Genomic DNA, 18,264 nt, shown 5'->3' with positions numbered 1-18,264 from the left:
GTGTCGGCCACTTGGGTCGCTAAGCTTAGTCACACAGTTACCTCATTGCGCCTCTTTTTTTCTTTGCATCATGTGCTGTTTGGGGACTATTTTTTTGAAGTGCCATCCTGCCTGACACTGCAGTGCCACTCCTACATGGGCCAGGTGTTTGTGTCGGCCACTTGGGTCGCTAAGCTTAGTCACACAGTTACCTCATTGCGCCTCTTTTTTTCTTTGCATCATGTGCTGTTTGGGGACTATTTTTTTGAAGTGCCATCCTGTCTGACACTGCAGTGCCACTCCTAGATAGGCCAGGTGTTTGTGTCGGCCACTTGTGTCGCTTAGCTTAGCCATCCAGCGACCTTGGTGCACCTCTTTTTTTCTTTGCATCATGTGCTGTTTGGGGACTATTTTTTAAGTCTGCCATCCTGTCTGACACTGCAGTGCCACTCCTAGATGGGCCAGGTGTTTGGGTCGGCCACTTGTGTCGCTTAGCTTAGTCATCCAGCGACCTTGGTGCACCTCTTTTTTTCTTTGCATCATGTGCTGTTTGGGGACTATTTTTTAAATCTGCCATCCTGTCTGACACTGCAGTGCCACTCCTAGATGGGCCAGGTGTTTGTTTCGGCCACTTGGGTCGCTTAGCTTAGCCATCCAGCGACCTTGGTGCACCTCTTTTTTTCTTTGCATCATGTGCTGTTTGGGGACTATTTTTTAAATCTGCCATCCTGTCTGACACTGCAGCGCCACTCCTAGATGAGCCAGGTATTTGTGTCGGCCACATGGGTCGCTTAGCTTAGCCATCCAGCGACCTTGGTGCACCTCTTTTTTTCTTTGCATAATGTGCTGTTTGTGGACTATTTTTTAAATCTGCCATCCTGTCTGACACTGCAGTGCCACTCCTAGATGGGCCAGGTGTTTGTGTCGGCCACTTGGGTCGCTTAGCTTAGTCACACAGCTACCTCATTGTGCCTTTTTTTTCTTTGCATCATGTGCTGTTTGGGGACTATTTTTTTGAAGGGCCATCCTGTCTGACACTGCAGTGCCACTCCTAGATGGGCCAGGTGCTTGTGTCGGCCACTTGGGTCGCTTAGCTTAGTCATCCAGCGACCTCGGTGCAAATTTTAGGACTAAAAATAATATTGTGAGGTGTTCAGTGTTCAGAATAGACTGAAAATGAGTGGAAATTATGGTTATTGAGGTTAATAATACTATGGGATCAAAATGACCCCCAAATTCTATGATTTAAGCTGTTTTTTAGGGTTTTTTGTAAAAAAACACCCGAATCCAAAACACACCCGAATCCGACAAAACATTTTCAGGGAGGTTTTGCCAAAACGCGTCCGAATCCAAAACACGGCCTCAGAACCGAATCCAAAACCAAAACACAAAACCCGAAAAATTTCCGGTGCACATCACTAATATATATATATATATATATATATATATATAAAAATGTGGGAAATGAGTGTTCTGCTGAATAAGGGCTCCTGGGTATGTAGTGAATGGGTAATTTGTCCTGAATGACGATGTGTACACTCTTATGCATTTCAAAGAGCAGTCAGTGTAATGTGGGGCAGCTTGGGGCACAGTGCATTCCCAGGTGACCTATTTATCATGATCACCCTGCAGTAAATACAATCCCCAGTATGCAGAGCCAGCGTGTAAAAACAGGGAGACCTTTCCATTCCCTCCTTATATAATTCCTTGTTTTCCAGCTATGTTTTAGTTCATTAACTTTTTCTTGGTTATAAAGAGGAGGAATAGATGAGTTAGCAATGTATAAATAAAGAATGCTACAGTCAGCAGATCAGATATGTAGGTTTGGAGACATATGATTCAGACATGCTATATGGATTTATTAACTTCAGTTTACATGGGCAAAATGGGCCTATTTGAGTTGAATGCAACTCTGCGAAAGTTCTGGAAGCAAGTCACATATTCTGTCAGAAGAGGCTCCTACTCTGCTCCCCTGAGAGCAAGGCAGGGGCCTTAGGAGGGTGACTGGGGGAGTTCTGGAAGACGTCTGAAGTTCCACTACACTGAATTGAGAGTAGACTAAAGGTCCCCATGATACATCAGCAATCAGTTGGGGCAAGCTGGCATTTGGCAGATGATTGTGCAAATAAATATGCATGCAATGTATGGGGATCACAGATCGTAGATTCAGACCAAAAATCGATTGGGGTTGTTAATTCATGTTATCCATCATTTTGGATTTCTCAGTTCAATTGAGCCTGTAGATTGCTAATGTGTGGTAACAATCAGCAGATTTGCAGACCATTTCTACTAAACTGATGAGCCTTTCAAGATTAGCAGATCTGTATTTGCTAAAACATTATCTGCAAATCACTGAAAAATATCTGTAATGTATGGGTGCAGATTGGTGGATTGGGGAATCTTTATATATGGAGAAAAAAAATCTCAGAATCTGCAAATTGTTTTTTGTTATTGCTGATATATGAGGACCTTAAACTCTAAAATCCCTCCCACTTCCCCAGTTAGATGGCTGGTATGGGGACTTGATGACGCAAATTACAGTGACTTGTAGCATTAGACTGCATTCACTGGTGCTTAATGCGAAGCGTGGTATAGAGCTTAATACTGCAAATCACGTTGCTACATCCCCCACCCAAATGTCAAACTTAAAAGGGTCAATTTAATGGAGGGTGTTGCTTGCATAGGCCCCCATACACCAGCGATGGATTGCAGCAATGGCCCGATCCCCTGACAGTCATGTAGGGGAATCGGGAATATAAAACAGATTTTAAAATCCAGAGGCCTTGATCCCAGCAGGGATCGGGAAATCTGGCATTTTTAATATACTTAATTTCTTTGATTCTCCAATGGATTGCCGATCATCGATGCGATGCCCACTGGTCGGCAGGATCGACCCTTCTGGCAGGTGGGGGTATCACACCACCTGATGTGTAGGGGGCTTTAGTGCAGACATATGCTGCACTTATGGTGACCTTGAGATCTGCAATTTTTGTTTGTAATCCTATTAGGTGAAATCAGCACATAATTAGGTGTACTGTTCCTGGCTTTTTTACTCCTTCGCAATGAAACATCCTGGACATTGCCTGCAACTGAATCGACCCTTTAGACCTTCCATCCAGTGTTCACCCAGAGAGGAGGCATGCAATGTCAGTTAGTCTGCGCTGGAGCCAGGGGCGTAGCCAGAACTTTGTGGGCCCCATTGCAACATTTTGAAGGGGCCCCCGTTCCATTGCTTCTAGAGAGACACTTCCCTGCAGCAGTTAATTTTATGCCCTATAATAATAGTGCCCTAATTCATTTTCTGAACCATAGCAGAGCCTTATTTAATGTTTTGCCCCATGGTAGTGCCATAGTTTCTTATATGAATCGCAGTAGTGCTTAAGTTCACCCTATGTCAAATTTCAGAGCTGCCAGTACACATTATGCTGCACAGTATCCCCAATTCACATTATGATATATAGTGCTCCCTGTTCATATTGTGCCACATTACAGTGCCCCGGTTCATATTATATAACATTAAAATGCCCTCCAGCTCATTTTATACCACACTACAATGAGCAGGTCCAGGGGCATACCTAGATATATTGCAGGCCCCAAGGAAAAAGTTTGAAAGGACCCCTACGTACCACCCAATGGCGAAAAAATAAGAATTTACTTACCGATAATTCTATTTCTCGTAGTCCGTAGTGGATGCTGGGGACTCCGTAAGGACCATGGGGAATAGCGGCTCCGCAGGAGACTGGGCACAAAAGTAAAGCTTTAGAACTACCTGGTGTGCACTGGCTCCTCCCCCTATGAACCTCCTCCAAGCCTCAGTTAGGATACTGTGCCCGGACGAGCGTACACAATAAGGAAGGATTTTGAATCCCGGGTAAGACTCATACCAGCCACACCAATCACACCATATAACTTGTGATCTAAACCCAGTTAACAGCATGATAACAGAGGAGCCTCTAGAAAAGATGGCTCACTACAGCAATAACCCGATTTTTTGGTAACAATAACTATGTACCAGTATTGCAGACAATCCGCACTTGGGATGGGCGCCCAGCATCCACTACGGACTACGAGAAATAGAATTATCGGTAAGTAAATTCTTATTTTCTCTAACGTCCTAAGTGGATGCTGGGGACTCCGTAAGGACCATGGGGATTATACCAAAGCTCCCAAACGGGCGGGAGAGTGCGGATGACTCTGCAGCACCAAATGAGAGAACTCCCGGTCCTCCTCAGCCAGGGTATCAAATTTGTAGAATTTTACAAACGTATTTGCTTCTGACCAAGTAGCTGCTCGGCAAAGTTGTAAAGCCGAGACCCCTCGGGCAGCCGCCCAAGATGAGCCCACCTTCCTTGTGGAATGGGCTTTTACAGATTTTGGCTGTGGCAGGCCTGCCACAGAATGTGCAAGCTGAATTGTACTACAAATCCAACGAGCAATAGTCTGCTTAGAAGCAGGAGCACCCAGCTTGTTGGGTGCATACAGAATAAACAACGAGTCAGATTTTCTGACTCCAGCCGTCCTGGAAACCAATATTTCCAGGGCTCTGACAACGTCTAGCAACTTGGAGTCCTCCAAGTCCCTAGTAGCCGCAGGCACCACAATAGGTTGATTCAGGTGAAACGCTGAAAACCACCTTAGGGAGAAACTGAGGACAAGTCCTCAATTCCGCCCTGTCCGAATGGAAAATCAGATGAGGGCTTTTACAGGATAAAGCCGCCAATTCTGACACGCACCTGGCCCAGGCCAGGGCCAACAGCATGACCACTTTCCATGTGAGATATTTTAACTCCACATATTTAAGTGGTTCAAACCAATGTGACTTTTGGAACCCAAAATCTACATTTAGATCCCAAGGTGCCACTGGAGGCACAAAAGGAGGCTGTATACAGTACCCCTTTCACAAACGTCTGAACTTCAGGGACTGAAGCTAGTTCTTTTTGGAAGAAAATTGACAGGGCCGAAATTTGAACCTTAATGGACCCCCATTTCAGGCCCATAGACACTCCTGTTTGCAGGAAATGTAGGAATCGACCTAGTTGAAAATTCCTCCGTCGGGGCCTTACTGGCCTCGCACCACGCAACATATTTTCGCCAAATGCGGTGATAATGTTTTGCGGTTATATCTTTCCTGGCTTTGATCAGGATAGGGATGACTTCATCCGGAATGCCTTTTTCCTTCAGGATCCGGCGTTCAACCGCCCTGCCGTTAAACGCAGTCGCGGTAAGTCTTGGAACAGACAGGGTCCTTGCTGGAGCAGGTCCCTTCTTAGAGGTAGAGGCCACGGATCCTCCGTGAGCATCTCTTGAAGTTCCGGTTACCAAGTCCTACTTGGCCAATCCGGAGCCACGAATATAGTGCTTACTCCTCTCCATCTTATAATTCTCAGTACCTTGGTTATGAGAGGCAGAGGAGGGAACACATACACTGACTGGTACACCCACTGTGTTACCAGAGCGTCTACAGCTATTGCCTGAGGGTCCCTTGACCTGGCGCAATACTTGTCGAGTTTTATAAACATGTGGAAGACTTCTGGGTGAAGTCCCCACTCTCCCGGGTGGAGGTCGTGTCTGCTGAGGAAGTCTGCTTCCCAGTTGTCCACTCCCGGAATGAATACTGCTGACAGTGCTATCACATGATTTTCCGCCCAGCGAAGAATCCTTGCAGCTTCTGCCATTGCCCTTCTGCTTCTTGTGTCACCCTGTCTGTTTACGCGGGTGACTGCCGTGATGTTGTCCGAATGGATCAACTCCGGGTGACCTTGAAGCAGAGGTCTTGCTGAGCTTAGAGCATTGTAAATGGCCCTTAGCTTCAGGATATTTATGTGAAGTGATGTCTCCAGGCTTGACCATAAGCTCTGGAAATTCCTTCCCTGTGTGACTGCTCCCCAGCCTCGCAGGCTGGCATCCGTGGTCACCAGGACCCAGTCCTGAATGTGCGGCCCTCTAGAAGATGAGCACTCTGCAACCACCACAGGAGAGACACCCTTGTGCTTGGTGACAGGGTTATCCGCTGATGCATCTGAAGATGCGACCCAGACCATTTGTCCAGCAGGTCCCACTGGAAAGTTCTTGCGTGGAATCTGCCGCATGGGATTGCTTCATAGGAAGCCACCATTTTTCCCAGAACCATCTCATTGATGTACTGAGACTTGGCTCGGTTATAGGAGGTTCCCGACTAGCTCGGATAACTCCCTGACTTTCTCCTCCGGGAGAAACACCTTTTTCTGAACTGTGTCCAGGATCATCCCTAAGAACAGAAGACGAGTCGTCGGAATCAGCTGCGATTTTGGAATATTGAGAATCCAATCGTGCTGCCGCAACACTACCTGAGATAGTGCTACACCGACCTCCAACTGTTCCCTGGATCTTACCCTTATCAGGGAATCGTCCAAGTAAGGGATAACTAAAATTCCCTTCCTTCGAAGGAGTTTCATCATTTCGGCCATTACCTTGGTAAAGACCCGGGGTGCCGTGGACCATCCATACGGCAGCGTCTGAAACTGATAGTGACAGTTCTGTACCATAAACCTGAGGTACCCTTGGTGAGAAGGGTAAATTGGGACATGAAGGTAAGCATCCTTGATGTACCGAGACATCATGTAGTCCTCTTCTTCCAGGTTCGCAATCACTGCTCTGAGTGACTCAATCTTGAATTTGAACCTCTGTATGTAAGTGTTCAAAGATTTTAGATTTAGAATCGGTCTCACTGAGCCGTCCGGCTTCGGTACCACAACAGTGTGGAATAATACCCCTTTCCCTGTTGCAGGAGGGGTACCTTGATTATCACCTGCTGGGAATACAGCTTGTGAATGGCTTCCAAAACTGTCTCCCTGTCAGAAGGAGACATCGGTAAAGCCGACTTTAGGAAACGGCGAGGGGGAGACGTCTCGAATTCCAATTTGTACCCCTGAGATATCACCTGAAGGATCCAGGGGTCTACTTGCGAGTGAGCCCACTGCGCGCTGAAATTCATTGAGACGGGCCCCCACCGTGCCTGATTCTGCTTGTAAAGCCCCAGCGTCATACTGAGGGCTTGGCAGAGGCGGGAGAGGGTTTCTGTTCCTGGGAACTGGCTGATTTCTGCAGCCTTTTTCCTCTCCCTCTGTCACGGGGCAGAAATGAGGAACCTTTTGCCCGCTTGCCCACGAAAAGACTGCGCCTGATAATACGGCATCTTCTCATGTTGAGAGGCGACCTGGGGTACAAACGTGGATTTCCCAGCTGTTGCCGTGGCCACCAGGTCTGAAAGACCGACCCCAAATAACTCATCCCCTTAATAAGGCAATACTTCCAAATGCCGTTTGGAATCCGCATCACCTGACCACTGTCGTGTCCATAACCCTCTACTGGTAGAAATGGACAACGCACTTAGACTTGATGCCAGTCGGCAAATATTCCGCTGTGCATCACGCATATATAAAAATGCATCTTTTAAATGCTCTATAGGCAATAATATACTGTCCCTATCTAGGGTATCAATATTTTCAGTCAGGGAATCCGACCACGCCAACCCAGCACTGCACATCCAGGCTGAGGCGATTGCTGGTCGCAGTATAACACCAGTATGTGTGTAACTAAATACCTTTTAGGATGCCCTCCTGCTTTCTATCAGCAGGATCCTTAAGGGCGGCCATCTCAGGAGAGGGTAGAGCCCTTGTTCTTACAAGCGTATGAGCGCTTTATCCACCCTAGGGGGTGTTTCCCAACGCACCCTAACCTCTGGCGGGAAAGGATATAATGCCAATAACATTTTAGAAATTATCAGTTGTTATCGGGGGAAAACCACGCATCATCACACACCTCATTTAATTTCTCAGATTCAGGAAAACTACAGGTAGTTTTTCCTCACCGAACATAATACCCCTTTTTGGTGGTACTGGTATTATCAGAAATGTGTAAAACATTTTTCATTGCCTCAATCATGTAACGTGTGGCCCTACTGGAAGTCACATTTGTCTCTTCACCGTCGACACTGGAGTCAGTATCCGTGTCGGCGTCTATATCTGCCATCTGAGGTAACGGGCGCTTTAGAGCCCCTGACGGCCTATGAGACGTCTGGACAGGCACAAGCTGAGTAGCCGGCTGTCTCATGTCAACCACTGTCTTTTATACAGAGCTGACACTGTTACGTAATTCCTTCCAACAGTTCATCCACTCAGGTGTCGACCCCCTAGGGGGTGACATCACTATTACAGGCAATCTGCTCCGTCTCCACATCATTTTTCTCCTCATACATGTCGACACAAACGTACCGACATACAGCACACACACAGGGAATGCTCTGATAGAGGACAGGACCCCACTAGCCCTTTGGGGAGACAGAGGGAGAGTTTGCCAGCACACACCAGAGCGCTATATATATACAGGGATAACCTTATATAAGTGTTTTTTCCCCTTATAGCTGCTGTATCTTTAATACTGCGCGTAATTAGTGCCCCCCTTCTCTTTTTTAACCCTTTCTGTAGTGTAGTGACTGCAGGGGAGAGCCAGGGAGCTTCCCTCCAACGGAGCTGTGAGGGAAAATGGCGCCAGTGTGCTGATGAGATAGGCTCCGCCCCCTTATCGGCGGCCTTATCTCCCGTTTTTCTATGTATTCTGGCAGGGGTTAAATTCATCCATATAGCCCAGGAGCTATATGTGATGCATTTTTTTGCCATCCAAGGTGTTTTTATTGCGTCTCAGGGCGCCCCCCCCCAGCGCCCTGCACCCTCAGTGACCGGAGTGTGAAGTGTGCTGAGAGCAATGGCGCACAGCTGCAGTGCTGTGCGCTACCTTGTTGAAGACAGGACGTCTTCTGCCGCCAATTTTCCGGACCTCTTCTGTCTTCTGGCTCTGTAAGGAGGCCGGCGGCGCGGCTCTGGGACCCATCCATGGCTGGGCCTGTGATCGTCCCTCTGGAGCTAATGTCCAGTAGCCTAAGAAGCCCAATCCACTCTGCACGCAGGTGAGTTCGCTTCTTCTCCCCTTAGTCCCTCGATGCAGTGAGCCTGTTGCCAGCAGGTCTCACTGAAAATAAAAAACCTAAAACTAAACTTTTCACTAAGCAGCTCAGGAGAGCCACCTAGTGTGCACCCTTCTCGTTCGGGCACAAAAATCTAACTGAGGCTTGGAGGAGGGTCATAGGGGGAGGAGCCAGTGCACACCAGGTAGTTCTAAAGCTTTACTTTTGTGCCCAGTCTCCTGCGGAGCCGCTATTCCCCATGGTCCTTACGGAGTCCCCAGCATCCACTTAGGACGTTAGAGAAATGTATATAACACATGTAACTTTGACAGGGAAGGTGGGCCCCTCTCAGCTCTGGGCCCCATAGCAGCTGCACTGCCTGCACCTATGGTAGCTACGCCCTTATCTAGAGCCAGATCATGATAACTATCCAGACATTGCAGCATTTGTCCAGCTCTAGTCTGCCCTATTTCATCCAGGATATATTTATCTGTTCCCTTATTCTCCACTGACTTTATGACCTGAGCCAGCTTAACTATGGGGCAGATGGCACTACAGCTCCTGACCTCTACATAATAATAGGCCCATCATAATGACAGTATCACGATGACCAGCGATCCAGCTGGAAATATGGTTGGCCACAAATCATGTATTAAAGTTGTAGTTCTATTTTCCTCCTAATTTAAGTATAGAGCCATTGGTGCTGATAGTGTAGGGGGTGTACATGTCCACATGGCACTGGCCACACCCACACACCATGTCACCTCCTCCTCAGCTTCTTGCTTGGTCACGTACCAGCCCTGAATTCATTTACCTGTAGTCCATTTACATATATGTATTGCTCCCAAGTGAACTCATACCCTCCAACATGACCCGCCCCACTAGGTACAAAATGCTCTGTTTCTGGACTTCCCTCTTAGTTTATTATTGCCATCACCTGTGAAGAAACAGCTTTCTTATCATTTAACTAGTTCAACACAGGTGATGGAAATCATAAATTAAGAGGGAAGTCCAGGAACAGAGCATTTTGTACCTAGTGGGGCGGGTCATGTTGGAGGGTCTGGTGAACTGAGCCAGAAAGCCAGTGCTAAATATTGGGGTAGACACATATCAACTTGCCAGAATACGTCAGGATGACTATGCATGACACTGTAACTTTTTTGGCCGGTACAGTATTTTCTTTTTATGGTCTGTACCAGCCAAAAGGGGCCTTGTAGCGGGTTCAGCGTCTCCAGTAGTCCCATAGAGCTAAATGGCTTTAGCTGTGGCCGTGCCCCCTTTTTAAAAGCAATTTCTAGCTTTGCAGTGTTTGAGAGTGGCATCAGCAATACCATAGACAGGTAGCATAAAATCTGAATGTTTTGTAAATGATATTCACTACTGTACATTGTAGGTTTAACTGAACACATCTGCCAGTGTGTAATAATATAGAAAATGTGTCTCTTGTAAAACTAGTTGGACTACATAATTGAATCAAATTGCTTCTAATACAGAGGTTCCCAAACTGTGTGCCGTGGCTTCCTGGGGTGCCTCGGGACACTTGCAGGGGTGCCCTGGGTTGGTGGTCCATACCTCCCAACTTTAGCCGCTTGTAAAGAGGGACACACGCGCGGCGGCGCGCTCCCGAAAAAGGGGCGTGGCCTGTGGGAAAGGGGGCGTGGCCTCGCGGAGGACCCGCGATCGCGAGCCACGCCCCCGATTTCGTCATTGAGGAGGCATGCCCAGCGCTCCGTGAGCTGCTGGCATGCCCTCTCTCCCTCTGTCTGCACTGAATAGACGCTGTGCGCATGCGCACAGCGTCTATTCATCGCTGCTCTGCTAAGCAGAGCAGCGCGTGCAGGAGCCTCCCAACTGCCCCCCCCCACCGCGGGACACTGCGGCCCGCGGGTGGGACAGCGGGACAGTCCCCAAAAAACGGGACTGTCCCGCGAAAATCGGGACAGTTGGGAGGTATGGTGGTCCAGGACCAATTCAAATTATTCATGGTCAATATAATAGGCAAAACCAGTGCTGGTGGCTGCCAGTTATAAAATATGTGGCCAAACAGAAGCAAATCTTGTCCCTCACCACACAACTGATCCTAAGGATGACATATAAACGCGATCTACTTAATGTTATATTTCTTTCTAAATTTCTCAATAAGAAATTTTTGGGCTAGGGGTGCCGTGAAAAAAATTCTGATATTCTAGGGTGTCGTGATTCAAAAAAGTTTGGAAACCACTGTTCTAATATCATGATGAAAACTGTATACAACTAGCCTTTGTATGTGGCTTCACTTGCGTGGATGTCTGTTATTGCTCAGCAGAACTAATTTTACACAGACAGAAGTGCCATGTAATATTTAGATTGTACACATTGGGGGTAATTCCAAGTTGATCGCAGCAGGATTTTTTTTTAGCAATTGGGCAAAACCATGTGCACTGCAGGGGAGGTAGATATAACATGTGCAGAAAGAGTTAGATTTGGGTGGGTTATTTTATTTCTGTGCAGGGTAAATACTGGCTGCTTTATTTTTACACTGCAAATTAGATTTCAGATTGAACACACCCCACCCAAATCTAACTCTCTCTGCACATGTTATATCTGCCTCCCCTGCAGTGCACATGGTTTTGCCCAATTGCTAACAAAAATCCTGCTGCGATCAACTTGGAATTACCCCCATTGATCCCAAAATGTATTTATAAGCAATATTCGCAGTGTTTTCTTCAGGGATTAACAAAAATGCTTGGTGCTACTAACTCGGGAGCAATCCACGTAAAGCTGCCCATGGGAGAAGCAGCTGGTCCTGTGATGTACGCCAGTAGCCCTGTGGGTTTGCCCCTGGGACTTGTTCATCACCAAAGCGAAGCAGACGCTTATAGGAAACTAGTTGCATGAATTAAAAAAGGAATTTTTTTTAGGGATAAGGGGTATACGTGGTATAAACACAGTCTCACCTGCGCCACATCCTGTTAAAATATCTGCCTCAATTAGGTTTCATCTGCTGAGAAGTCACTTTAAGTCGGGCTCCGTTACATAACTTGGGTGGAGTCAAGTTCCACAGAGGCATGATTGGAACACCAACTTTCAGTGCACTGCTGTGCGCTGAAAGTCCAGTTGCACTATGGCCCTCATTCCGAGTTGACCGCTTGCTAGCTACTTTTAGCAGCCGAGCAAACACATAGTCGCCGCCCACGGGGGAGTGTATTTTAGCATAGCAGGAGTACGAACGCCTGTGCAGCAGAGCGGCAGCAAACACATTTCATGCAGAACAAGACCAGCCCTGTAGTTACTTATTCTTTGCGATGATTGCTGCGACGGATGACACGGTAATGACGTCAGATACCCACCCAGCATACGCCCGGCGACGCCTGCGTTTTTCCAAACACTCCCAGGAAACGGTCAGTTGCCACCCACAAATGCCCTCTTCCTGTCAATCTTCCTGTGTTCGCCAGTGTGACTGAAAGCATCGCTAGAGCCTGTGCAAAACCACAATGCTCTTTGTACCCGTATGCCACGTGTGCGCATTGCGGTGCATACGCATGCACAGTTTTGCCGTTTTTTTAACTGATTGCGAACTGACAGCGAACAACGGCAGCTAGTGATCAACTTGGAATGAGGGCCTATGTTCAGAAATTCCACAAATATAGGGGGTCATTCCGACTCGTTCGCACGCAGCGGATCTTCACTGCGGTGCGTACAGGTCGGAACTGTGCATGTGCGGACTGCGGAGCCCGCAATGCACACATGCATTGTGTTCGCATCGCCGGGCAATGACCAGAAGACAGAAGAAAGTGATTGCTAGCACGGTCGCAGGATGATTGACAGTGGGCAGGCGTTCTGGGGCAGCTACTCACCGTTTTCCGGGCGTGGAGAGCCAAACGCAGGCGTGTACAGGCGTTTGGAGGGCGGACGTTTGACGTCAATCCCGGGACCTTCGTCGCAGGATCCATAGCACAGGGTAAGTAAGTCTGACCCTGGCCTTGTTTTGCAGGAAACTTTTTTAGCATAGCAGGGCTGCACAAGCGATCGCAGCCCTGCTATGCTAAAATACTCTCCCCTATAGGCGGTGTCAAGTTGATTGCACGAGCAGCAAAAAGTTGCTACGTGCGATCAACTCGGAATGAGGGCCATAGTCATTTTGGACTTGAGGAGCCTACACAATGCATGCACCCAGTGTCAGGCATCTGATTTTTCCTTTAATGCTCCTCTACCTGATGTCACATTTTCGTTCATACATACTGTACCTCAGTTTCTTTCTAGGTCACTAGGCTATACAATACTGAAAACAAGTTCCAAATTCATCCAGAAGTTTTTGTGTGATGCCGAAACGAACAAACAGACAGACAAACAGACAGACAGACAGACAAACAGACAGACAGACAGACAGACAGACAGACAGACAGACAAAGATTTCAAATTTGTTTGTTTTTTGTCTCCATAGTTCATAAACAGTCCCTAAAAGTACATTTCTCAAAAAAGAAAAAAAAATGGCTAGGGGCCTTAGTCAGACTGGATCGCTGCAGCGATCGCAGTCTGAATCCCTATGTGGAGTGCGCACGCGTACCCTGGGAGCCCAGTGAGATGCTAAAAGCATCTCAGGGCTGCGATTGCCGCTGATTGACAGGCAGAGGCGGTCATGGGGTGGGAGGGGGTGTGCCAACGGCATTAGAACGCAGTTGGCGGCGCGCGGTCAGGACAATGCAGGCGTGTCCGGACCGTTGCGGGTGCTGCGCTGGCAGGGAGCTACTCAGCGGGTGTAAAAGCATCGCCGCTGTGCAATGCTTTTGCACCCCTGCGGGGGAGGGGGGGGGAGGGCCAGACATGCGGGGCGGACTAGCCCTGTGCTGGGTGTCCCCACGCATGTCTGAGAAACTGATCGTAGATGTGCTAAATTTAGCACATCTACGATCATATCTGAATTACCCCCTATGTACAGACACAACTCTCACAGTTTTATTATATGTATAGATAAAATATATCTTTCTCTTGTGATTTATAGAATCCTGGGGATAACAAAAACAAATGTGCGTGAAAGAGTCAATGTTGCATTATTCTTACAGGCAATGAGCAATGACACCTCCCCCTCTGTACTGGAGCCCTGTTAAAACCATACAGTTACCTTAGTAAATATTTCCTAGTGTTCAACAATAGTCTCAGGCCGTCCCCACCATCCACAGCAGAATAAGAATGGAGCTGTTCTGTGGACGGAGGTACATCAAAGCCTTCAACAGCTTACTTGAAAAGAGTGGAAATATCCTAAATTTCTTATCTTGTCTTTGCTCCAGGGAAGTCATAAATTCCACAAGCGCATTGCATTATTCTCCTGGTTACCCAGTGCAGTGACTAAATGTTTTTACTGCCATATAATCACTACCCTTCCAACAAAGACCTGGCTGGTAGCCCTCAAATAAATGGCAACCTATTTTGGGGCAGGTATTGTGAAGACTATTTACAAATATTTGTACAAGTGTGCTAGTGGACATTACACAGACCGACAGATTACAAAAAGTTGTGCCAAATAGTTTTAAGTCATAGTTTTATTTTGGTTTTCCATGCAGGCAAAGAAGGAATCTTGAGGTGTCACCCTGACCTGGCCGGGAGAGAGCTATCAAGTGGAACACTGACAGTAGAATCACAGCATGAACAGCTACAAGCTGGACTTACTTCTCTTACCACTGAAGAACAAGAGATATTAGCCCTTCTAAACTCTCAATACAAGGAGAAGTTTGGATTTCCCTTCGTCATATGTGCAAAAATGTCTGACAAAAGAAAAATAATGGAGGAATTAAGCTACCGCCTTCAGAATGATCCTTCAACAGAACTTCTGAAGGGCATTGATGAGGTTAAAAAGATTTGTCACTTGAGATTACAAGATATATTATTTAAGAGTGCCGTGTTGCCTACAAAGCTGTAACTTTTAGAAAATTTGGGAATATTTATTAAAGCTTGGAGAGAGATAAAATGGAGAGAGATAAAGTAACAACCAATCAACTTCTGGCATTTTTCAAACACAGCCTGTAACAATGCAGTTAGGTGCTGATTGGCTGGTACTTTATCTACACTTTATTTCTCGCCAAGCTTTGATTTACCCCATTGGGGTATATTCAATAAGAGTTGGGTCCATTCTGACATGCAGTTGTCGGAATGGACCCGACAACCCCTATTCAAAGAGCGGCCAAATCCGACTGTTGGATTTGGCCGCCCCCGGTGTCTCGTCCTGACGCTGCTGTCAGAGGCTGCTGGATGCACTGACAGTAGCAGTGGGGGAAAGCTGTCAGCGGCTGCCGTGGGAGAGATGTCTGTGGCGGTTAGGGAAGCAACGGGAGAGCAGCGGAGGAGGAGGAGACGGAGAGGAGGCGATGGGGTGAGCAGCAGCTGCAGCAGCGGAGGCTCATGACGGCGTCCACATGGCTCCAGCAAGCGGGACCTCGCTTGCTGGAGCCGGGTGGACGCTGACGCTGGGTTCCTGCTCTCCCCGCTGCTCACCCCGTCTCCTGCTCTCAGCTCCCTCATCTCAATCCGACTTTTTTTAAAGTCGGATTGAGATTGTCGGAAACGGGGCTAAAACCTGTCGGGTTTGGCCCCGCTTCCGACAATGCACGCTGATCAGCGGCTGAAGCCGCCAATCAGCGTGCATTCCGATAGCATTCTGACAAGTCGGGTTTCCCGACTTGTCGGAAAAAACGGGGCCATAATGAATAGGTCGGAACCCTTTCCGACCTAAAACTGTCGGAAGCTACCGTCTTTCTGACAAGACGGCAGCTTCCGAAGGTTATTGAATATACCCCTTAGTGTGTTTAGTGTTCTGGTGAGCAGAATGGGGACTTTCATGAAGAAGTTCAGAAATGACTCCTCTTTTTACTCTAGTTTTTCTATATTTCAATTCTTTAAGCATCCTTCAAATTATAATTGAACTGTCAATAGCTAATGAATTAATAGAAAATCATTTAAAAATTAAATCTATTCTTATACTGGTTTTGTTAATGTATGATCTGAATGTGAAATATTAATGTTTTTGTAAGTTTGTACCTAAGGTACTTATGGGGGTTTTTCCCCCAAAAAAATATTGAAATGTAATTATTATACTATAAAATAAAAAAATCAATAAAATACAACTTTTCAGAAAAACTATTTCATACTCTTCATAAATTAAATATCTACACTTAACAAAAATTTCACTGGGTGGAGGAGGAATGAAATAAACCCAGGAAACCAATTTGGAAAATAGGTTTGTCTATCGGGGACTAAGGACCTTATTCAGTAAGGATTGCAAATTCAGCTTTTTAGCAAAATTTGCAATCCTTTCACTCGCATGCTGGGGGTCACCCATAGCAGCGCAAGGCCTCCCAGCATGCTGTCAGACACCCATCCACTGCGATCACGCTGAAATTGCTGCGCGATCGCAATTTCAAAGTGATTGCAGAAATTATGGAAGCCTCCAGCGGGCATAGCCTGGCTGTGACAGCAGTGCCATTTTTAAGATTGGTGTGGCTGCGTGTGATGACACGCAACTGCCCCGATAACACTGCCAACATGCCCCCCGTTCACGCTGACATGCCAGTTTCCCTGCCGCCGCCCCCACAATGCTCCTTCACTGCTCCCTTCCCACCCCGTGAACGCAGACAGAGGCATTCGTAATTACTGCAGGTCACCCTCAGTAAATGCTGGCGCATATGCAGGACAGGACCTGTGCATGCGCCCATGGGGAGAACTTCATTATTGCAAATTGCGATCCACCCTGAATTAGCCTCTAGGGGTAGTACTGTATATTTCCTAAGCTGCAGCTTTTCAGTGTACTTATCTATGGTTCTATTTGCAGGAATTAAAAGAGCAATAATATTAAATAAAAAAACAGGAATGTTTTGCATTTAATATTATTACCATGAATTTAGGGCTGTTCCTGCAAACCATGGATGATGATGGTCAGTAGCGGATCTTGCCACGGGCAAGCAGGACTTTTGCCCGGGGCGCTGCCTTTCAAAAAAAGAAAAAAAATGTGAAAAACTCATGTCAACCTTTAGACCTGTCGACCTAGCACATGTCGACCTAGAAACCCTGTCGACCTTCCATCCATGTCGACCTAGTGACTGTCGACCTATAGTGGTCGACCTAAACATTGTCGACCTAGACACTGTCGATCTTCAGACCGGATCCCCTGCTTAATGCCCTCCTTGCCCGGTTTGTGAGTTTTGGTGGATGGCTCACTCTTGGCAGGTTTGTTATGGTACCATGTTCTTTCCATTTGAAGATGATGGATTTGGTGGTGCTCTGGGTGATCATCAAAGATTTGGATATTTTTTTATAACCCAACCCTGACTTGTACTTCTCAACTACTTTGTCCCTGACTTGTTTGGAGAGCTCCTTGGTCTTCATGGTGTGATGCCTCTTGCTTAGTGGTTTTGCAGCCTCTGGGACCTTTCAGCAAAGGTATACTGACAGATCATGTGACACTTAGATTGCACAAGGTGGACTTCATTTCACTAATTATGTGACTTCTGAAGGTAATTGGTTGCACCAGAACTTTTGAGGGGCTTCATAGCAAAGGGGGTGAATACATATCCACATGCCAATTTTCACATTTTTATTTATAAAATTTATTTTTTTAGATACATTTTTCTCATTTCACTTCATCAACTTAGACTATTTTGTGCAGATCCATCACATAAAATTCATATAAAAAAAAAAATTTAAAAAAATTACAGGTTGTAATGTAATAAAATAGGTAAAAAGCCAAGGGGGGTGAGTACTTTAGCAAGGCACTGTACTGTTTTATGACAGTGTAAAGAAAACTGCAAACTGAAAAGTGCTACCTGTGAAGTAGCCCACGAGGCACAATAACGACAATCAATACTGTTTATTTTGCCTATGTAAATGACCTCTCTAAGCCCCGGGTTATGGCTAACTATCCTGCTGCCAGAGGCTGCAACTTGCATGGTCAGCTTGCCTTCCATCTCTCCTACAAATCAACGTTTTTGTATGAGTGTGAAGAGGACAGTTGATGTCAGCACTTGTCATTACCAGTACAAATCTGCATATATCTAGCAAGATAGAAAAATTAGATATTGATTCATATTTTGGTCAAGACTTTTAAACTCACAACTCAAGAGGCCACATTTTCTATAAGTTCCCACCACAATTTTTTCTCCAAATAGAAAATGTTGATGATGTAGCCTTGAAGCTTGTTTATGATCCAGCACTAACACTTAGCTGACAAACAACATGGCTGCAAGTCGTTGACTTCTGACAATTGCTATATACATCACTACGTGTGCGTGCAAAGCAGTGTGATAATGTTGGATGCAGAACAGTGCACAAACAGGAACATGCATATGCACTGAAATAAGAGGTGAGAAAGAAATGAA

The 18,264-nt window shown here is 46.5% G+C and overlaps 1 protein-coding gene across 1 annotated transcript in view; it reads left to right on the top strand.

The window, feature by feature from the left end:
- The window catches only part of URAD (ureidoimidazoline (2-oxo-4-hydroxy-4-carboxy-5-) decarboxylase), a 109,585-nt gene extending 93,707 nt beyond the window's left edge, over window positions 1-15,878 (top strand). The window contains exon 2 of the mRNA XM_063951729.1: window positions 14,461-15,878. Coding sequence (XP_063807799.1) covers window positions 14,461-14,816 — 356 coding nt within the window. The 3' untranslated portion in view covers window positions 14,817-15,878. The remainder of the gene's footprint in view (window positions 1-14,460) is intronic.
- Window positions 15,879-18,264: the final 2,386 nt, after the last annotated feature.

The sequence above is a fragment of the Pseudophryne corroboree genome, chromosome 2 (genome assembly GCF_028390025.1).
Source record: "Pseudophryne corroboree isolate aPseCor3 chromosome 2, aPseCor3.hap2, whole genome shotgun sequence".
NCBI lineage: Eukaryota > Metazoa > Chordata > Amphibia > Anura > Myobatrachidae > Pseudophryne > Pseudophryne corroboree.
The sequence above is the reverse complement of the archived record's forward strand: the minus strand, read 5'-3'. Positions and strand labels throughout refer to the sequence as shown.